Below are 22,583 nucleotides of genomic sequence, written 5' to 3'. Positions count from 1 at the left end.
TTTGCATGCCTTGAACACAGTTTAGGTAAAATCCTGTAACTTTAAAGTGATTTTCTGCAAAATAGTAAGGGGATATGAGTTCTTTTCTTTCATTGGTAACAGAAACAGAAAACAAACTAATTGGATCTTAGATAACAGTTACAATGCCATCCAGGTTGAGTGTTTTACTGTGATTCTGCATGATGAAACAAGAATATGGAGTTGTAAAATTTCTTTTGTTGGTAAAGCAAACAACATGACTCTGAACATGGCATGAAAGTTTATTTTTTTAGTCATGTTTAGGACTATCGCCTAACGTTAAAAACTGATTATTCCATTATGTTTGTCATGCTTATATTTGATTCTCTCTTTGATTGAAGCTCTTTTAGGTTGGCTTGCTGATTCCAAGATATTACAGTTAATAATTTCTGTAGCTATACATGTCTAGCACTTGCTTTTCACATGTTAAAACTAGCTGAAGGAAACCTTCAATTCCTGGAAAACTAAGCCTCATAGGGAAAGGGGGGATTTATATTTGCTATGTAGCTTCCTCTGTGGAACAGTGATCTGTCTGGGATTCTCCATAGCTTGCAATCCTAGCTAGTTCTGCTCCTTTGGAAGACAGAAGAAATTTTGTCATTGAGGGTTTCATTTAAAATAGGAAGTATATATATTTTAGGCTGCTGTCAATGAAGAAATTCTGAAGACTTTTGAAAGGATGCAGGGAAACTTCTCCTTTTATATATATATTATTTCCTTTGACTGAATATCCTCATTCTTTTCTAGACTAAAAAGAATTTGTATTCATAACAATGTAATACACTGGTAAAGCAGAAAGAAAAAGCATAACATCAAAACTAAAAATGCATTTCTGACTATTTCTCTAATGTATATGCCTGAAAAATTGTGATGTGTTATTCTCAGACTTCTTAGCACAGGGAAACGAGAGTGCATATGTTAGATATTGTGCACTAACATTAGGTGCCTTGGTGCGTATTAAAACTCGCCTTTGAGAGGCAACATTAGCAACTTGGAGTCCAGTAAGCACCAGTAACCGTTGAGAAGTTGTCAGCGTAGTCATTTAAATAGGAAGACATATACAGTGAGATCTGAAATGTGCTATGATAGTGTGTGACTTTGGGAAAAGGGGAGAGGATTCTTGATAAAATTGGAAAATTATGGATACTAACAAATGAAATAAGTAGAAAACAGGAAACTTACTGCAGTACATGACTGATTTGATGCTCATTTAATACAGACATCACCCAGTATGCTTCGGTTCTGATTGGGGGGGAAAATGATGATCTAAAGCAGGCTATACAATTTTAGATTTGAAGGTTTGCCTCTACTACAAAACTGCTTAACTAAGGTAACAATTAGAAAAACCAGTCTTTTGAGACAATTACCAGTAAACAAAACCATGCATCCTCTGTATCCCAAAACTCTTACCTTCTAACTCTGAAAGAACTGAAGAATTTTTTTCTTCCTTGTGGGAAGCCATAGGCAGTGGTCTCCAGGTCTTGGCTAAATTATCTTCAGGTATCCTCTGCAGGATAAGGAAGCTGAGATGGATGGGACCATCTCCTTTCTTTCTGTAGTGCTGTCAGCTTCCATTCTGGAAATGTTCTGCTCCCAGCTCCGTGCTGACAGGCTGTAGGAATGACTGCGCAGTAGTTAACCCCTCAGTGCCAAGGGAAACTCAGAAAAGCAGTGGGAAGATGAACAACTAGAAATAATATAACAAAAAAGTATTTATTTATCTGTTTATACACATATATGCACATGTAGACTTCTATGAATGTACTAAAGTCTCTTGTTGAGAGATTCTGTGGAAAGGTATTACTCATTATTTGTATGGAAATACATGATTCAGGATACTGGACTAGAGAACATCCAAGGGAAAACATGAGTGGGTACAGACAAGTGCTAGCTGCTCCCATTAAAAGTCTGTTGCTGTTGCTGTGTTACACTCGATTTGTTTCAGTTAGAAACGACAGACTTTCAGAATTGTCCTGAAAACAACAACAACAAAAACTTTTCCAACTCTTTTCAATATTTTCTTTATCAATTTCTCCTCCCCTCCCCATGTGTTTCCTGCGTAAGGCAGTCCTCCCTTGTGCTTTGTATGTGAACTTTCCTTGTGGCTCTTGCTGTTTGAAACAACCTGCCTGTATGTCTGTTTTGTTAGTCGTTGAATCTCCCGTGATCATATTTCTTCTTGCTTCTTGTATTTCTCTTTGTCTCCGACCGTGTTTATTTCACTTTAATTTTATGCTGGTAGTATCCCAATCTGGAAAGTGTTTTTTGGCATGTTTATTATGAAGGATGTGCCACAAAGATCTGCAGCAATGGATTGCAAATATTGTTTTAGGTACTAGCAGGATTTTGGAGTTGGCTGCCAAAGCACAGAATGGCTGAAAAGCAGAAATGTCAGCAGTAGCCTTTGAAATGTAAATGAGATGCTTAATATGACCTTTCTGTAAATGTTTGGGTCTCTTGTTCTTTCTTTCATTCTCAGCCGTGTACACATCACTGAAGCAACGTTAAATCACCTAGGCAAAGCTTATGAAGTAGAAGAAGGAAATGGACACCTTAGAGATCCTTACCTTGAATCCATGAATATCAAAACCTACTTGGTGGTTGATCCAAGGGTATGTGCATGTTTTTAAACATGTATATTAAAAAAAAAAAAAAAATGCATTTTAATTGCATAGCTATCTGCTTTGCATACATCTTTTTAATTCAGGAACAGAATTTAAACATGGAATGAGTCATCTGAATAGCTTTGATTTGGGACTTTAGATCTGAAAGCATATCCTATTGTTCTGTGAAATGTCTATTAGCTTGAAGGTAATAAGTGTTACGCTGAAATCTCTTACATGGCCTGCATAGAGTCAAAATCTATATTGGGTTATGTATTTGCTTGAGCTGTGTGACTCTCAAATTAAGGTCAAAAGGTGGGATGAAGTAACGAAAGTGCACCTGTACTGTGTAGCCACTTTCAGTTAAAATATTCTCTGTGGTGTGGCTTCTGACAACTTCTTCCTCAGTGTTTTCAATGAGATTCACCTTATTTTCAAGGTATGCTGGTATACAGATAACTGCTGGTTACCTACTTAGGGCCAGATAACCACAAACACATTGGGTATTGATGGTTTGAATTGGCTTGTGGTTGACAATAAAATATTTTAAAAGAAAGAAGAATGAAGACAAACTCCTTTCCTTCAGGATCTTTATGGGAGTCACTTTGAATTATCAACAACTCAAGCTTATTTTACTTGTATGTTTTATGTATGCCACAGTGTGCATGCGCGCGCAATCATATACATTGCATATGTTCTCAGATTTAAGATCTAATTGTTTAAATAGTCCCTACTCACTTGAAGACGCCTAAGGAGGTACTGCTGTATGAGTACTGCCTGGCTGTTCACCTGCTGCGTAGGGATGTCATCTAAGGCAGAGTGTCATTTGTGGGATCTTCTCCTGACCTATGTTTTGATATGCCCTAGCTCAGAAATTGAATATCTCATGCTTCTGCTCTTGTGCTGACTGCGAGGAAACTGCATCTGAGATCCCAGATCTCTCACATCATCACTTATAAACCAGGAAGCTTGAAAGTTGTTTCACAAGTGAAGGCTTGTAATGGGAGCTCAACCAAATTAATTATGTCATGATTTGCTCTAGCCCAAATTAATTAAGTGAGACAAAGGTTGGCTGACACATCGCCAATGAATGTTTAGAGTCCTAGTAAGTTGCTAGATTGTTCTTAAACTACTTAGCTACCCTGAGCTTCATTTGTTTGTAATCTGTATCACTTTCTGTTTTCTAAGTTACTGCATTTTTCTGTTAGTCCAAACAGTGCGTGTCAAATAATCATCTTCCTAAAACAAGAGTTAATGATGGGCTGAAGATGCGAGCATCTGTTCGGATGACACGTTATTTGGAGTCCTGGGGAGCAGCCAGGCCCTTTGCCCACTTGAACCATAGGGAAAGCGTGAGCAGTGACTCTTCCATTTCACAAGGAAGGAAAAGAAAGGTGAGGGTTTAAATAATTATTGTCATCTTAAAAATCTGAACTACTTGAAATCTGATGCTTTTTGAGGCTGAGTTTCTGTTGTTCTAACTTGTTCTTTATTCCTTATTTGGTTTAGGAAATACCTTTGTGTTCCACTGGGCGCCAGAGGACTTCTGACAGGTTTGGTTTTGGTGGTGCTTAGAAACTGTTGTGGTTTAGGAAAAAGCCATTCTTTCTTGAAGGATACAGGACTCCCAGATGTATAACTCTTTAAGGCTTTCACAAGTTTCTTGCAGCAAAAGCCATTTCTATTATCCCTTCTTGGTGGAGACCTTTTTTAAGTCCTGAAAAAAACTTCTTTGCTGATTCCCAGCAGTAACCTGTTGGTTTTTGGTAGTGGGATGATCTTGTTGCTCAAGTACTTAAAGAGCACATACTCTGTTATATTGTTTACCTCCATTATATTACTTAGAAATAATTAGAGGGTCCTCCCTTGCCTAACAGCTCACACATTCCTGGGTTAACCTCTTAGTGGTTAAGGATGCTAATTTTGAGCCCATCTTTACTCATAGCCAGCCAGTTACACTCAGTTGTCAAAGTGGCTTAAATGTCATTTCCCTCTCTTTATTCCTGGGTTTCTTGTCTTTCTAGGATTCTGAGTACTGACATTTAGATGTAACGAGGACACTGTCTTTTTATAGGACTACGAGATAACTGTGTAAGAGGAAGGAGAAGTTAATAGGAATTTCTAGTTTCATCTTTGCTTTCTGATGTTGCCATTATCAGCACTAGAAAGCATACCTTATCTGATTTCTGTCTTGGAGTTTTGCTTTGCTAATGTTTGTTTGTGCTTGCCATGCATTTGACTTTGGTCTATTTGAAAAAGTACATAAATTATTTTAAAATAGTTGTCTGATTTTGAAAGTACCCAGATGTTATTTTAATGTGTTTTAGGATACATATATTTATCAAAAAGCTGTTTAAATAAGATAAACAATGTCTGATAATCCCACAGTACATAACTTTTTCTACATATTTAAGGAGTTTGGATAAAGAGGAATTGTATCTATAAGCCATTAATTGTTTCTGAATAGCATTTGTGACATGGACTTCATATTCACAGAAATTCATCTCAAAAGGGAAGGATAGAAGAAGATATTTATGATGAAATGATGTCAACCATCGAGGGACTCAGTTCAACGAAGTATGCAGTACTTTATTTTTTTCTCATATTTTCTTCAAGAATAATTCGCATTCACAATTTTAAGTCTAGATAGCAAATTTATTTTTTGAAAACATTACCAGGAGTTTGTCTTGCTCTTTTTTTTTTTTTTTTTTTTTGTTTTGTTTTGTTTACTGAAGTTCTCTTTTTGCTTTAGTTTGCAGTAATAATATCACTATTTTCATTATTAGAACAAGAAGCAAATGGTTAGCTTAGCTGTTCAATGTGATCTGATACTATGAAATAGCAAAAGTACTGCTTTTTTTCTTAGGACCCTCTGAAATTATGAGGTGAACTGCAGTACGGGGATAGGAAGTCAATATTTGCATTCTGATTATTACGATAAGATCTATGAGGAAATGGGGTGTAGTTCTGAACAAAATTTATGTATAAAGACATAAATCATAGCAAGGCTGCTAATACTGTAATGTCTGGTAATACCTATGGGCAGTGTTTGGAAGCTGTAAGCCATCTCTAACATTTGATGTTATATGTTCCTATACTTGAAACTAAAAAAAAAAAAAAAAAAAAAAAAAAAAGTCTGGGATTATATCTTGTGTGTAACTACCAAACACTGCTGTCTGTGGAAGTTTTGGATCTGCCTGTCAACATTAAAATTTAGCAGCTCATGTGTCACCCTATGAAACATAAAGACCTTCCAGAGCTGTCAGATGTGTATAAAACCATGGCACCAACACCCTGTGTACTGCAGAGCTGTAACTACAACAGTGCTCTTGCACTCTTCCCTGGGCCTGCTGCATACTTCTTGTAACACGTGTCTCTTTGTATGTAGTCCATGGTGTAGCAAATCTGATGACTTCTATGGATTTTCACTGATATTTGCAGAACCTGGTCTTGAAAAAGAGGTTGGTAAGATCAAAACAATCCTTCTCAGTCTTTATTTTGCACTTCAGAGCAGCATGAGTATATTTGAAACTGTTTTCATTCTTAAACTGGATTCTAGATATGACTGCATACCCAGAGAGGCTTTTGATAACTAATGGGAAGCAGATCTCATGATTCATTTGAGCTGGTCACTCTTCCTTGATAATGCTGATTATTAGTGTGAAATTAAAGGAGATTGTTTCTGACCTGTGGTTAAATTCTTGCCATGAGGGAGCCAGTAGGATTTTAATCAGCTTTATTATATAAAGAACTTATTTCAAAAGTAATGAGAATTAAAAAAATGAAATGTAATGAAAATATATATATATTTTCTGGTTGCTTCATTGCAAGTATAATACCATTATTTGTTAGGTAGAGTTTTCTGTTCTTTGATTCACTGTGCTGTGATGCACCTTACATAGTTGCTGGTACACACACACACAAACGTGTATATCTATCTATCTATCTATATATACTGTGTGTATATCCTTTTTTTTGGTAAAATTTTCATCATTTGTATCTGAAGTGCTGATTTACATACTCAGGGGTGGATTTCCCTCTAGATTAGAAATTATTCTTTGGACTGGGCTTTGGACTGTGTTTATATTTGTTCACTGATTTTCTTTTGTTGCCTTTTAGTTCTGTGTGTTTTGAACAGTACAGTATAAATTTGTGTATGCATATGTAATCACAAAGATGTAATAGATTCAAAAAATATCCTGGAATTGTTCTTTATAGTAATCTGATTTGTTATAATCTGTGTTTCAGTATCGCACCATTCCTATTCTAAAACTGAAGAGTTACTTTGCCTGTGCGAGTTTTGTGTTCTTCTGCATTTTCCTGATACAGATGTTTATAATGCCAAAGTAAGTGTCAGTATTTTAATCAATTATAATTCAAATTAACTAATGGTTTAAAAGAAACTCATGTGCATGAAACTTCTTGAAGTCTTTTGGAGTTCCTGAGGGATTATGCTTAAGAAAGATACACTTCCTAGGACTCTCAAAGAGCGCATTCGTATTGTTGGCGTAACAGCCCAGATATCAGTATGGAAATAAAATAGAAATATTTCTTAAATACTATGTATGACTGGATATATATGCAGCGAGATGGTCAGTTGATTGATAATTACAGCCAACTATTGTTATAAAATAGTAAGCTTGCTGACTGAGTGAGGAATAGAAAAATGGGTTTATTTGGTTTAAAAAATAAACAATGATCAGCAATCCTTTTTTTTTTTTTTTTTTTTTTTTTATTTCAGTTTCTTCTCACATCTCCAAGAAAGCAGATATTTGATGTTTCTGACCTTTATAGGATACTTGCTTTTTTTCACAGCGCAATTTCCATGTGATTTATGCGTGGGGGTAATAGTTCAGGCCCTTGGTGACGGAGTGGAATAATTTAAAGTTATATTTATGCAACAGAGAGCAACAATAACTTATGCTATTTTTATGGACATCCAGTGCCATTAGAAAAGAACAATCTATTTATAATTTTGAGAAATGCTGTTAGCAAACATTAGTCTGACGTACAGTCTGAAAAACATTTTCATTTAACACTTTTGTTTAATGCTTTCTCTTCTGTTTAGAACTGCAAAACTAGGAATCTCCTTTGGTGTTGTTGCAATCATCATTGTACTTATTTTGCTTGTATGCTTTGCTGAGAAATGTATGGTAAGTTTTAAAAAGCAGGTGGATATAATTTGACAATTCAGTCTATTTTACAGGATGATGAATTAAGCTGTTTATTTCAATAAGAGTTGCAGAAGCCTGAAACTTTAGGTTACCAGCAGATTGCACTGCCTGAAACAGATTCTCATATTTTGAAGTTCTTACTGTAGTTTGAAATTATTTGAGTGCCAGAATAGATGGCTAGGAGGGAAGAGTGTATTAACACTTGTGTGATGGGGTTGCTTTTATGTTTGTGTTTGTTTGTTTCCCGTGTTTATTCTTAATAGTAATTTTGATTGTAAATCCTGAGGTTTCCATACTGGAAACAAGATTAAATTCTCAAGGAGTTTGAATGCAAGGTTAGTTTTCATAATCATTGGTAAAGCCCTATGAAAGCTACAAACATATGAATAATTCATTGACAACGATTTCATAGCTGTTAGAATTTGAAATTCACCATAATTCACCATTACATCAATTTTTCATTGCATCATTAAATGTCTGCAATTGCTGTTTAAAAATACATAAAGCACCCTGTAGTGACAGAGTTCAACTGTGCAAAATGAAATAAACTCCATCTCTTCTCCAAGAACTGTCTGGAGGCTGGGGGTTGGAGAGGGAAGGAATTTTAGAGTGTTCCTTACACTCATCAAATCTTCATTGTGTTAGAGCAAGGGTGGGAGAGCATTTTGAAGTTCTGTTGAGATCATCCCACCATCATCTTGTTGCAGACTAATGAGGGTGGTCTTCCAGGAAATCTGTCACAGAAAGGTGGTCTCTTACAGAGCCAGGTTCAAATTGCGTAAAAGGGAAAGGTAAAAACAGTGCACTCTACATATGTAAAATTTTATTATTAATTTAAAAATAGTTAGATAACATGCACGGCATTTACATAGTAGTTTTTATTTATATGGATTTTATGTGTGTATGTCTATATAGAGATGTGTGTGTATCTGTATCCACGTATAGTTTCTACGTATGTAAAACACATGGAGAAAAAAAAGAAAATTCCAAGATGACAACTGCATCAGGCTTGAGTTTTACACTGGCAGTCTTTGAGTATAGCATCCTTGAACAATGTTTGCAGTCTTCTAAAAGCATATGCTTTACCAAATATATTTTCTCTGAAGCAATAAATGAAGGCTATTAGGATGGCAAGGGAACTGTCTTTGGTTTTGATTTAGTCATCTGAAACTTTAGTTCTAGTGAAGTATTATATATCTGAATAAAAAATACAGCGCAGGCTGTCACTATATTTTTACTAATATTTATTTGGCACTTTCAATCAGATCATAGTTTGCTATTTTTATAGTAGACATTCAAAAAATGTTATCACCCAATGATAACATTGATAAGTTTTGAAATCAGAAGTCATTATCTCAATTTCCAAGTCTGGAATTTAAGGCATGAGGCATTAAATCTGAATTACTAGATTCAGCTCTAAATTTGGATCCTAACAATGAGCCTTGACTCTTTTGCATAGACAAAAGTATTTTTAAATTTATAAATATTTCTTCACACATACCAAAACGTTGGCCATATCATTAAAACTATATTTTTATTTTATTTTATTTTACAGAAGCACTGCTCAGAAAGGTGGCTTTTTCTGCGCCATCTTTGTGCTATCTCAGAAAAGGTGGAAACAATGCCTTTACTTAGGCTTCCTTTAGCAGTCATCACTATAGGTGCCTTGCTGATTATAGCTATCTTTAACTTGGTAAGTAATCACATTACCTTCATTCTGTGAACATATTGTAACTTCGAGCAATGTTCTTTATTCTTTTTATTAAGTACTTTGCTTTTTGCTTTTTTTTCTGATGTCCAGTTTCCACCTGAGTTGATTCACACGTGGGTAATGCACAATGTCATTAAAATTAACAATAAAAAATCTTGTGAATATTGTAAAAATGTAAAATAATTCAAAACAAAAAATTACTAGTTTGTAGAACTAGAAGTTCTTGCAATAGACTTGAGATCTATGTTTCCATCACCTCTTCTTGCTTTCAAGATGGCATTTATAATTACCATTGATTATGACTATCATCACTAAGATGGTCTTCAAGTATTTTACGTGGGTTTAAATGTTTGGCTGATGTAGGTTAAGTGGTTTACTCTGTTATGCTCACTACCTAGGAACAATATAGGTGGTGGAGGGGGAGGTGTATAGCTCAGCTCTCTTTTAAAACCGAAGACATTGTGGCTAGACTAAGAAGCAAGCAGAATCCATCTTTTAAATTTAGTTTGAGTATTGTGTTGCACCTGGGGAACACACATGAAAAAATACCCTTTGGAGTAATGTAATGTAATGCTCAAGACCATGTCATTTGTGTTTTTGTGTTTTGTTTTAAACAAGCTTTATGTGACATCATGTTAACAGTTAAACCTGTCTGATAGCTAGCTAGCAAAGGTGATGTTCTTCCTATCCTGTGTTCTCAGTCTGCCATTCTCCTGATTCCATGGGGAGTTTATTCTGAAAGCTGTATTGTAGCTTTTGTAAAGTTGTTTTTCTGCTGGCTTGGGTCCTTGAATTGACTCACAGTGGTGTCATTTAAACACCACCAGAGACAGCCCAAAAGAAAACAGGAACAGCAGCTGTGAAACTGGTGGGGGAGACAGTAGGATAATGTCTGTGCCAGTTAGCTCTTAGATTAGATTAGCTGTAATGCGAAACTTCACCCCCAAATAAAAAAGTAAGTAAATACTTGGCAATTCTAACCTTCTTGTTACCTTGTGTGTAAATGTATAGTTAATTGAAGCTGTATGGGATATGGAGTTCTAACACTTAAGTTGCAGTAGCACTGAAAGAGAGCCAAATCAGGACTCGCTGTATAACATGCAGCAAAAAATCTTAAAATGAATGACTACCTGCTAACCAGTTTGTATGTTGTTTTGTCTTTTTTTTTTTTTTTTTTTCTTGCTAACAAATCAGACTACTGGAAAAAACAGTACTGCAAACGTTACTAGATCAAATTATGTGAATGGCACCATCTATGTGAGTAACGTCTTCATTTCTAAGATAAAATGAAACGAGGCTTAGATAGTGTGTAGAATATAGATGGATGGCAGTGTTTGGATATCTTTTCCTGCTTTTATTAAAACAGAATTCTTAAACCATTGAACACAAAGATTACTACTGCTGCAAGGCAGTTCTAGCAATATTTTCTGTTATTACCCATGACTTTACCGTGCATCTTCTAGGGATTTTCAAAAGTCTCATACTACGGGTAAAGCCAAAGTTAGCTTACTTTGGTTACTCAACACTTTTGAGAGGTGTTCCCTGGCATTTGTGTCAGGGATAGTTAGGTGCAGCACTCGTTAACTGCACAAAAGCATTATTCCTACTGACGTAGTATTTTAGCTCTTTAGCTTCAGAATAGCTTTCTATTTTGAGATTGTTCAAATCTTTGTGATGCTCATTTGTTACCTGGTCACCCCTTCAGGTGATGAGCATTTTATTGAACAATGCATAGTAGGTTGTGTGAGGACCCTTTTAATCGAAGTCCTTGTGACAGAAAAGTCGTACATAATGTAATGCAAATTGTACTCATCTAGTGATTTTCTATTCTTACAAGCCTGAAAATCAGTCTTCTGGAGACACAACTGAATACTTCACTGAGAAAACTGTAAGTAGTGAATATGTTTTATTTTAAAACTCAGATATTTGAATACTATATATATTCTCGATAACTGGCAGGTTCTGTTGCTGTATAAAACAGCTTTTTAGGCATCTGGCAGCATCACAGTTCTTAAGGAAATTGAGATGTTTCTGCTGCTGTTGCAGTGATGAAGGAAGCATGACTTCTGATGTTTTAAACAACAACAACAAAAAAAAAAGGCAAAATTGAAAGTAGGTCTAGAACTTTAAGGAAAAGCAGCAGAACAGGGTGGTGATTGTTTGTGAAATGAGAACTGAATTTGCAGTTATCCCAGTAAAGTACTGTGGCAGAATGAAAGGGCTTAAATGGCAAACAGACTTGTGCTCTCAGAGGGTTGGCTGTGGGGTTGAAACTGTGTGCTCATTATCTTTTGAAAGTTATACTCAAAGCCATTAGGATGACAAAGTTGGTACAATGCATTGCTATAGGTGGTCTGATTCTGAGTTGTCAAAAAAAATTTTCTAGCTTCATTTTCTTCATCAGAAATTTTTGCTTTGTTTAATAATCTCCCAGATATGTGGTAGGTCTGTCAGTGCTGTTATGGGTGAAAAGCTGCTATAATGTGATCCTATGTGCATAAAGATAAATAAACTCTTGAGGAACAGAAGCAGAGGTAATTTCTGAATTGTCTGTAGACTGAAGTAAGCTACATCTGTACCTGTGGCAGTGGAGAGCAATCCTGTCTCTGCAATGAATTCTGTAGCAACTGATGTTCCAAAAGTTCCCAACTGCTGGCTGAATGTGGAAGCCAGGCTTGCACTGTGATTTCCTTATGAAATTTTTCATGCCTTCCATTGGATAATGGCTCTAGCTTGATAATGCATCAAAGTTCTCATGAAGAAGTTGTGCCTAAGGCTGGAGAGCTGCTCACAGCCTTACATGTTACAAGCTGGGGAAATGGGAATGTGCTATCAGCGTAAGGTTACAAAGGGAGCACTATTAAAAAAGAGGACCAGAATTCAGGAGTTTGTGTTTCAGAGCCAGTTCACTGGACTATAAAGCTGGTGTAAGTTAGTCCTGACCTTGAAATAAGTAAATTACTAGTCTTCAGAAAATAAGTTCTCAATACTCATACCACTCATATTAATGTAATTCTTGTTTAAATGTTCATCTTTAACAAATTAAAAACTAGTAGCTATAAAAAGTGTTAAATTCTGCATTTAGTACAGTTAAAAATAAAGGATTAAGTGGTTATAATTTCTTTTTATGATGGTCATGAACTTAAAGCATTTGCTATGGCTTGAAAGTTGCATGTGCATAAAGTGTGAATAACACAACTGCATTTAAAATCTTTTACAGTATTATGCATACTGCTGCATTTTGGGGTTCATTGCTTGCTCAGTATTTCTTCAAATGAGCTTCGAACTCAAGGTTCTCCTCCTGTCTATTGCTGTGACTGTATACCTCTTCATTTTCAATACCCTTCCAGAGCCTTGGACCTCGAGTCTATCCGCCAACAATACCAGGTGCAGTATAAAGTTTCTTATGAACAATAATATTCTATTTAAGATGTTGGATCTTTGTACGCTTACTAGAATATTGAAATACCATAATGGCATGAGTCAGACATTATAAACCTTTTCGTAAAGTTAATGACTCAGAAATCTCATTAGACAGTATCATCATTTCTACTTGTTTATTCACTTGGAAAGGAAAGAGAGTGGAGGTATGGGGTTTGTTTGTCTGTTTGTTTGTTTCTCTGAACAATTCTACCATGTGGCTTTTAAGATATCTGGAAAATTAGCTTGCGTTAAAGACTGGAGGAAAGAAGGGGTAGAATATCAGTCTTATAGTAGGGTAGATTTTCTTGTAAGCTGTGAAGTGAAGCCTTGATAAATCTGATTCCTAAGCTGCGTTTGCCAGAGGTGCCCAACAGGATAGTGAACTCTTCATTTGCTTACATGATAATTTGAACAGTAACAGCAACTTATCTGATCTAATTGAAGAAACTACAATAATACTAAAATCACATGTGGAAAGCTTTTACTCTTCATTTGCAAGTCTGTTTCCTATGTTCTTAGCATATTCTCATAGTTGAAGATTAGGATTATTTTATTTTGCAGAGGCTAGCTGTGAGTTCTCAGTGCTTAAAAAAGCCTAAATGAGCTCTTAGTTTAGCCTTGAAATCACAGATTGTCCATATCACAAGAATTTACTTTGATACATTAGTAAAAATGAATAATGTGGTAAGAGACTGATTTTACTATGAAATGTGAATGATCTCTCAGATTTCTGTGGAGTTCTGCACAGGTGTGATTTAATGGTTACATTTGCTCTAGAAATTCAGGTTTTTATTTATTATCAGCTTCCCTTCCACAAACAAGTGTGGTGGTTCCTCTCGAGTGGGCAGCTCCACCACAACCGCTCTCTCACTCCCCCTCCTCAAAGAGGAATGGGGAGAAAATATGATGAAAAGGGCTCAAAGGTTGAGATAAGGACAAGGAGATCACGCAGTAATTATTGTGATGGGCAAAACAGACTCGGCATAGGGAGACAGTAAGATTTATTGCTTATTACTAACAAGCTAGAGAAGTGAGAAACAAAGGAAAGAAACCAAAAGCACCTTCCCCCCCATACACCCTGTTCCACCTCATCCCCCCGAGTGGCGCAGGGGAACAGGGGAGTGGGGGTTATGGTCAGTATATAGCGCTCCTTCCCAGTCACTCTCATCCCCTGTGCTGTGGGGTCCCACCCACGGGATGCCATCCTTGCTGAACTGATCCGGCGTGGGCTTCCCACAGGCAGCAGCTCTTCAGGAACTGCTCCAGCTATGGGTCCGTACCACGGGGTCCATCCCTCAGGAGCAAACTGCTGCAACCTGGGTCCCCCACGGGCAGCAGCTCCTGCCAGGTCACCTGCTCCTGCGTGGTCTCCTCCACGGGCTGCAGCGTGGAACCCTGCTCCACCGAGGTACTCCATGGGCTGCAGGGGGACAGCCTGCCTCACCATGGTCCTCACCACAGGCCCCAGGGGACTTCTGCTCCGACAACTGGAGCATCTCTCCCCCTCCTTCTTCACTGACGTTGGTCCCTGCAAGGCTGTTCCTCACTCCTCTCACTCTCCCAGCTGCTGTGTGGCGCAGCGTTTTTTCCCTGTCTTAAATATGTTCTCACAGAGGCACAAAACAACATCGCTTATTGGCTCGGCTCTGGTCAACAGTGGGGCCCTTACCAAACACGGGGCAACTTCTAGATCCTTCTCACAGAAGCCACCCCTATGGCCCCCTGCTACCAAAACCTTGCCATGTAAACCCACTACAATAAGAAAGTTTGTTTTCCTATTTCAAGGTTCTGTTTACTATGTGTTTTTCTTTGTTTGTTTGTTTGTTTTTTTGTAGGACAGTGTGGGGAGGGAACATCTCATTACAATAGCTACTTAACAAGGTTTCAGCACCATTTTGTCATTGTGTCAGACACAGTTCATGTACTGAACTGAATGATTATCTTTCTTTACTATCAGGGTAATCAGGTAACCAGGCAGCCATTGGCACGAACGAATTGGTAATATATATGTGCACAAAGACATCCTCTTCTGCTATGCTTTCTGCTCTCCATCCCACTCTCAAACCAACCCTTAGTCGTGTGGATTTTCTTAAAGGATACAGATGATTTTGTATTGTTTTCTTGTTTTCAGGCTTTTCATTGAAGAGCCAAGGATAATGGTTAATATATATCTGGTTCTGTTTTATGTAACCCTAATATTACTTGCAAAACAGGTATGTATATAAAAAGCAACAGGTTAATTCTCTTACTTGCAGCAAGTTGATTTAAATACAATGCAAAAGTGTCATTTATTGAAATTGTGCACTAAATTAATGTATATAGTTTTATCTTTTTTTTCTCTTGTACTTGTGGACTGTAGATAACACCAAAAAAAATTGCTATGAAAGGGCAGGAACGTTTTTATTTTTTCAATAGTATGTATATTACAGAAGTCAGAACTTTTTAGAAATTCCTGCAATTTGGATCCGTTGTGATTATTTATCCTAAATGTAGTAATTCAATTCAAAACCATCACTGTATTATTACTGTGATTATTATTGTTGTTGTTGTTGTTTTATTAAAATACCGTTGTTGTACATACATCTGATGCTACCTTAATGGCATTCATTTGGAGTGACTGCTTCATATTTTTCTGATTCCGTTTTTGAGGCACGCAGTTCATAACTGTTTAAGTTCAAAATGTCTTGAAAAAATCTTACGGCTACTATGCTTTTGAAATAATTTAACTCATTATATATTTAAGTGAGATGTTATATGGATTTAAGTTATGGTATCGGATTCATTTGCAGATTGATTATTACTGTCGACTGGATTGTCTGTGGAAGAATAAGTTTAAAAAAGAACACGAACAGTTTGAAACGATGGAGAATGTTAACAGGCTTTTGCTGGAAAATGTACTTCCAGCACATGTCGCTGCATATTTCATTGGTGAAAAACGAAATGAGGTATGTTTAGTCTCTACCATATGAATGACAGTAAATTGGACCAGTGTGACACAGAACATCAGGCCAACAAGCACACAGAACACTGCAATATTTTGCATCTTATTTTTATCCCAAGAACTTTGTAAACCTAATCTGCTATCTAGACAGGCTCAGAAAGCACAAACTTCTGGTGTCAGTTTCTGAAATTTGTGTTTCAGAATTGATTGTTCAGCTTTGGGGCAGAGTGAATTTGGCAAATATTTAATGATTTACTGCATTCTAAAGACCATAATTCACTGGAGAAGATAGACCTTCTTTCTAAAGAAGTTAGTTCACCAACAGATAGTATCTCTGTGGTAACAACCCTGTGAGAAAAGTTCATTGATAATGATTTTTCAAAGACATTTTTGATTCTGCCAGCATGTTATCAGAATAAATATTTTGCGGATTTCAAAGCTATGGTAAGTGGGAGAAAACAGGCACTGTCCAGAACAGATAAGAATCTTTGAGATATGTAGATATCTCAGCAGCTTTTCCTTAGGCACATCAACTTTGTTAATATTTCTGATAAAATTCGACACACCAACTGTAAAGATCTGTAGCTGGTTTCCAAAGAAAATTGTGATTTGATTACTGTTTGCAAACAATAATCATAGTTTTGAGTGCCTGTGGTGTAAGTCAGCTGCTGACAATATCTAACTATACTGTTTGTTTTCCTGTAGGACTGGTACCATCAATCTTATGACTGTGTCTGTGTCATGTTTGCATCAGTGCCAGATTTTAAGGTGTTCTATACTGAATGTGATGTCAATAAAGAGGGTCTGGAATGCTTGCGGCTGTTAAATGAAATCATTGCTGATTTTGATGAGGTAATTAAGCTTCTGGCTAAAATGGACTGGATTATGGTTTTGCTGCAAAATGTTTCAATAGATCTGTTAGCAGTGGAAAGAGAAAAAAAAAAGGCTTTTATGCTTAACTAATATATTGAATTCAGCCTTGAAATCTTCGAAATAAAATATATTCCATCTGATGGGATCATCTAATTCGTTAGTAGTATGGCTTCAAAGTTGTGAATTTCAGTAGTTGCTTCATTTCTCTTACGAGCTGTTAGAGCAAAAAGATTAAATGAACACTTTGTGCTTTCTTATCTAACATTCATGTGATTGATAGTGTTCCTACAGATGTCCAGTGTTTATTGCAGGCAGCATAGGATTTCCGGTTAAATCACACACAGAAATATTCTATTAAAGTCTCTGTCTCTGTTTTCCTTACCTTCAAACAGCTCTTGCTAAAACCTAAATTTAGTGGTGTTGAAAAAATAAAAACCATTGGAAGCACTTATATGGCAGCAGCTGGCCTCAGTGTTACACCAGGCCAAGAGAACAACCAGGTATGTGTTTTTTTTTTTTTTTTTTCTGAAATCTACCTTCAGTGCTGTATGTGTTTGGTGAAGCTGTGTGTATGCATGTATGTTTCAAAGTAGCAGAATGAAGTGTGATGGAAAAAAGGAAGTAAATCACCAAGATAACTTTCTGAAATGGGGATGATCACAAAACTGTTTTGTCTCATTGAATTCACAGTTTCTAAGCAAGAGTCAAGACTGCATACTTCTTACATCTTTTATCTCTGATTACAGTAGCTTAGCATTTCTAGATGCATAACAGAATAGCTCTGGAGATAAGGAAGAATGGCTGCCAGAGAAAAAGCCATCTTATAATTTGACAGGAAGCTTTAGATAGCTGAGAACTGGCACAAAAAGAGAAGCCTCAAATATCTCATTAGATCTGAATCTGAAACATTCTGTAACCCAAAAGAACTAAGACCAGTTTCTGTACTCAGGCTAGCAGGATTGTACGTGACATTAGGATGCGTGCAGGTGCTCTTCCTATATGTTATATAGCATATACATTAAATATGGAACTCTAAATATGGAATTGTAAAATACTGGGAGGGTGTCTAGAGGATGGGGCCGGAGTCTTTTCAGTGGTGCCTAGCGACAAGACAAGAGGCAATGGGCACAAACCAAAGCACAGGAAGTTCTGGCTGAATATGAGAAACCTTTACTCCTTTACTGTAAGGGTGACTAAGCACTGGAACAGGTTGCCCAGAGTGGTGGTGGAGTCTCTGTCTTTGGAGATAGTCAAAACCCACCTGGATGCCATCCTGTGCAATGCACACTGCATGACCCTGCTTGGCTGGGGGGTTGGACCAGATGATATCCAGAGGTACCTTCCAACCTCAGCCATTCTGTGATTCTGTGCAATTCTGTGAATCCAGTAGGAGAGACATAAATTCATTATGACTAGCCATGCCAATTGAATTTAATCCATTTTAAATTTTTGTTGAACTGTGCAATTTCATTGTGTAGCCTCATCCTTATATACTTTATTCGTTCACAGTACTGGTTTTGAATACAAACCAGTCTAATATAATTATCTGTGTTGTTATTTGATCATTAACACGTTGCAAATGGTAGGATAAGGAGAGACAGCATGCACACATTGGGATTATGGTGGAATATGGAATTGCCCTGATGAGTAAACTGGATGGAATCAACCGACATTCCTTTAACAATTTCCGCTTACGTATTGGTAAGTTCAGTTTGTGAAGAACATGAACTCTGCAGCTCCTTGGAAATTAAAAATGAGGCAGGATGACTTAAATAAATGGAGTTCCGTGGAGCCCTGCTTAAAACTGAATACAGTAATTTTATTATTATTAAATGATGAATAGCAGAAGGTAGTGTTGTCTTGTCTCACTTTTTAAATATGCCAAACTTATAGAAATGTCAGGGATGGGCTTTTCTAATCACTGAAAGGAGCAATAGGAAGACAGCAGCTGGATGAATTTGGAGAAAATTACAGGTATGGGTGAAGAGGGAGATAGTCTGTAATTATTAACTGTCGGCTAAAGACAGTATTGTCATTATAGAAATACATATTTCTATATATTTAAAGTAGAAACATTTTGCTTTGGCATAAACTCTGCCCTAGCTCATTTTGGACTTCCATTATATAATGAATGAGTGACCTCCCATCTCATGAAGTTCAGTACTATTTTTATAGAACAGTGATAATACTGCCAGAAAAGTGTAGCAGGGTTAGTGCTTTTTTTTTATTTTTTAATTTATTTCCCTGAAGCTCACAATTTATAGCTAATAATGAAGGTAGGTAACACATAACTACATACTTTAGTAATGATACCTGCTTTTATTTATACAGGGATAAATCATGGCCCTGTGATTGCTGGTGTAATTGGTGCTCGGAAACCACAGTATGATATTTGGGGCAACACTGTTAATGTTGCTAGCAGAATGGAGAGTACGGGGGAACTTGGGAAAATCCAGGTAAACGTGAGCCTTGGAATGTCTAAGAAATTATTTCTAATTGTTTATTTATTTATTTATTTGAATAATAAGTAGAATTTCACAGGAGTTTTCTAATTCTTTTCACACAAAGGTCACAGAAGAAACAAGTAGAATACTACAGGAGCTGGGATATTCATGTGAATGTAGGGGACTCATTAATGTCAAAGGCAAGGGAGAACTGAGGACTTACTTTGTTTGCACTGAGACAGCCAAATTCCAAGGTATTGGACTGAACTGAGGCTATGACAAAGTTAATCAAAGTAGACTTAGAACTGCCTCCCTTCTGTGAAGACTTAAAATTTCCCTCCTTATGTAAAGGAGATTATTCAAAACTATATATACTTTCATACGTCTTCTACTTCAAAAGATTGGAGAATGTTGTTATGTTTGTTGTTGTTTTTTGAAAGAAGTTCTGAGAAGTTTGTAGAAGACATGGAACCACCAGTTTGAAAAAGACTACATTTTCCCGAAGTTATTTGAGAATTTACCTGGAATTTGCATGAAGCATTTTCGGTTAGTTCCTGTCCTTCCCTGCACTGTGAGTGTCTAACAGCTCCAGTAACCACCTGTATGGATGCACTGTAGAACTCTTTACCACCTTAAAACATTCCACTGCTTCATTCTTTGTCACACCTGCACACAGTATTGCATTTGTCACAGACGTACTGAGATGATACTCTGGGCACCGCATACCCTGCTTTTAATGTTAAACAAACTTCATGACAGAAGACAGCTGAATAACAGAAAGAGAAATGCAAGTAAACTCCAATATATCATATGATAATTGTGCTGAGCTCCTTTGGTTGTGGAGGGAATTAATTGCGCAGTTTGGATCCCTTCTTCATTATCTTATCTTCTACAGTAGTACAAATGTTTTTTCTGACCAGCAGCTGTTCAGAAATCTTTAAACTAGTTGAGTGTTTACATTCTAATACATATCATCCTTTGTATTTCTGTGCTTCTGTATTTAGCATCTGCATGCAGATTTTGTAGTCACATAGGAGAATGTTCTTTAAAAATTCTGGCTTGAAATTTCAAAAGAACCCAAAACAACAATAATAATCTTGAGGAGCACTGGGCACCTGCATTTTGCATTTATGCTGAATGCTTGGTTAGACGGGCTCAGATAACGGCTTGTATCACTGACATCCAGCTGGAATTCTGCATACTGACTGTATCCTTGAGGGCATTTTTGAACAGTTTGGAAACTGAAAAACAGAACTAATAAAATAGTAACTGTTACTGTTTCTAATACTGTACAAACAGAACTGCAACTGAGATGGGCTTTATTTTTTTCTTCCTTTTTTTTTTTTTTCTTCTATTTTTGTTTCTCCAATTTGACGAGCTACTTGCTGGTTTGAATTCCTTTGAAATGCAATGCAGCTTATGAAACAGTTTGGTTTTTAAAATTACAAAAGGAAGTGTGGAAAAATGTTCTTAAATTTTCATGCTCTTAACATTTTGATCATGTTCTTAACATTTTCATACATGAAAGTATGCTTGGTGCGTTGGTAAGATGATCATGGAAATCGGCTTGCTCTTAGTTTGTAAATTAGCATTTTTCTGCTTCTTGTAATCAATCTCTTTTCTGTTGGTGGAATGACAGTATTTTATAATAATATCTCCTGCCTAAATGTATGCATTAACTAAGGATGGATTCTCCCTTTACCCCTTCATACCACACGGAGTATGACTAAACAGCACAGTGATTAGTAAGTTGTACATCTGCTTTGTTAATCCTTATGCTTCTACAAACAAAGCAGCACTTACTAATCTTTGGGTTTACTATTAAGCTATACTGGAAAAGTTTTTAACAAGCAGTCATATGCATTACTGCCACTTTCTAATTACTGTGTAATTTCTTTAGAAGATGAAGTGACTATGTTTCAAGACAGAAACAAATCTAGATATTGTCCAACTGTGGATTAAAACTTGTGCTTACAGCCTTTTTCAATTTGGTAGGTCAAAACTGTCTGTAGTAAGCCTCCGACAGGAAATAGCATGTTAGAAAACCTTGGTTTGAGGTTTTCTGGGTCATGTATGGACTCAGCTGAAGAAGGAAGTTTCAGACTTGGCATCTTGTCAGTATCAGATCAGTGTTGCAATTGAATAAACTTTCAAACAGCTTTTGCTACTCCTGTATGTTGTGCATTTGTAGTAACAGATGCTCAGCAAGCATTTATCTTGAGATATTTATTGTTTTACAAGGACCATGCATGTGTCAAAGGCTCCTTTCAGCAGTCTTTGATGCCATATGTTACGTAAAGTCATGATTTGCCTCTAATATATTTTGGAAAGTGCATTATGCCTATAGATAGAGCTGGCTCTGAAGTGTTTCTGTTCATAGAACTAGTAGAATGTAGGTGTAAGTTATCTATGAAAAATTGGCTGTCTGTAACAGCATTTTGAAATGCTTTTGTTTACATTATATTGCCGATCAGGCTAGTAACTTGCTTGGGCATAACTTAAACTTAACCTCATTTACTGAAGTGGTATAAAAAGCTGTAGCTTTTGAACTGGAATTAGTAGTTTGTTTGTTTTCTTGTCGTGGTTTTAAAAGGACATTGCGTACTTACACTGCTCAATTTTAGCTTACATAATGGAGAAAGTTGGAAACCACATGTAAAGAAAAAGGGGTTATATCTGAGAATGACATTAACTTAGCAGAACTGGAAGCGTATACAAAGAAAGCTATGTTCAACCAGAGAATAAATTCACTTTACATGGCAACTGTCTTTAAGTAATTGTTTTTAGCAGTCATTTCTTGAGAACTGTGAAACTTAAGATTGAAGAAGTAATCTTGTTTGAAAATCTTTACAGCATTACTGTGGTTTTTTGAACTGTAAAAATGGCATTGTATCTAATTTGAAGAGCTAATAATGTGTTCTGAATTAGCAATCTATTTTAAAGAACAAACTTTTCTTTTTACCATTAAATAAAGAACTTCCTGGAACTTGTTTGTTTTTTTGTAATTATTTTGATGAAGTTTCCCCATAAACAGGAGGCATGATACATAAGATATATCTCTATAGAGTTGATGAGATTTGTTTTTACTTACTAAGTAAATTTGATACTCATATTTTTGAGAATTTATTTAAGTAGAAAATACGTAGTGTGATATACTTGCATTCAACAGCTAAAGAAAAATTTCCATGCTCTGTTTTCTGTCATCTGGCCTTCTACTGCACTATATGAAAGATAAATTATGGGAAATAAGATGCTATGGACTGAGCCAATAATGTGCTGCATCTTGCCGTCTCTTGTACCAAGAAAATGAGTTAAATATTAATTGAAAAATTCATTCCCTGAAGTATTTCAAAGTAATTAGCTACAATTAGCCACTACTGTGGGGAAAAAAGCACA

At 36.4% G+C, this 22,583-nt stretch overlaps 1 protein-coding gene across 9 annotated transcripts in view; it reads left to right on the top strand.

The window, feature by feature from the left end:
- The window catches only part of ADCY7 (adenylate cyclase 7), a 62,672-nt gene extending 40,499 nt beyond the window's left edge, over nucleotides 1-22,173 (top strand). For all 9 annotated transcript variants that reach the window (XM_068693573.1, XM_068693567.1, XM_068693570.1 and 6 more), the window contains 18 exons: nucleotides 2,498-2,630; nucleotides 3,830-4,015; nucleotides 4,131-4,174; nucleotides 5,118-5,198; nucleotides 6,010-6,082; nucleotides 6,870-6,967; nucleotides 7,690-7,774; nucleotides 9,351-9,488; nucleotides 10,701-10,763; nucleotides 11,344-11,394; nucleotides 12,727-12,893; nucleotides 15,061-15,142; nucleotides 15,719-15,874; nucleotides 16,576-16,722; nucleotides 17,136-17,243; nucleotides 18,330-18,444; nucleotides 19,075-19,199; nucleotides 19,312-22,173. In XM_068693573.1, the coding sequence (XP_068549674.1) occupies nucleotides 2,498-2,630; nucleotides 3,830-4,015; nucleotides 4,131-4,174; nucleotides 5,118-5,198; nucleotides 6,010-6,082; nucleotides 6,870-6,967; nucleotides 7,690-7,774; nucleotides 9,351-9,488; nucleotides 10,701-10,763; nucleotides 11,344-11,394; nucleotides 12,727-12,893; nucleotides 15,061-15,142; nucleotides 15,719-15,874; nucleotides 16,576-16,722; nucleotides 17,136-17,243; nucleotides 18,330-18,444; nucleotides 19,075-19,199; nucleotides 19,312-19,458 (1,999 nt within the window). In that variant the 3' untranslated portion in view covers nucleotides 19,459-22,173. The remainder of the gene's footprint in view (nucleotides 1-2,497; nucleotides 2,631-3,829; nucleotides 4,016-4,130; nucleotides 4,175-5,117; nucleotides 5,199-6,009; nucleotides 6,083-6,869; nucleotides 6,968-7,689; nucleotides 7,775-9,350; nucleotides 9,489-10,700; nucleotides 10,764-11,343; nucleotides 11,395-12,726; nucleotides 12,894-15,060; nucleotides 15,143-15,718; nucleotides 15,875-16,575; nucleotides 16,723-17,135; nucleotides 17,244-18,329; nucleotides 18,445-19,074; nucleotides 19,200-19,311) is intronic.
- Nucleotides 22,174-22,583: the final 410 nt, after the last annotated feature.

Source organism: Anas acuta, chromosome 10 (genome assembly GCF_963932015.1).
Source record: "Anas acuta chromosome 10, bAnaAcu1.1, whole genome shotgun sequence".
NCBI classification, from domain to species: domain Eukaryota; kingdom Metazoa; phylum Chordata; class Aves; order Anseriformes; family Anatidae; genus Anas; species Anas acuta.
This window is presented reverse-complemented; position numbering and strand designations above follow the sequence as displayed.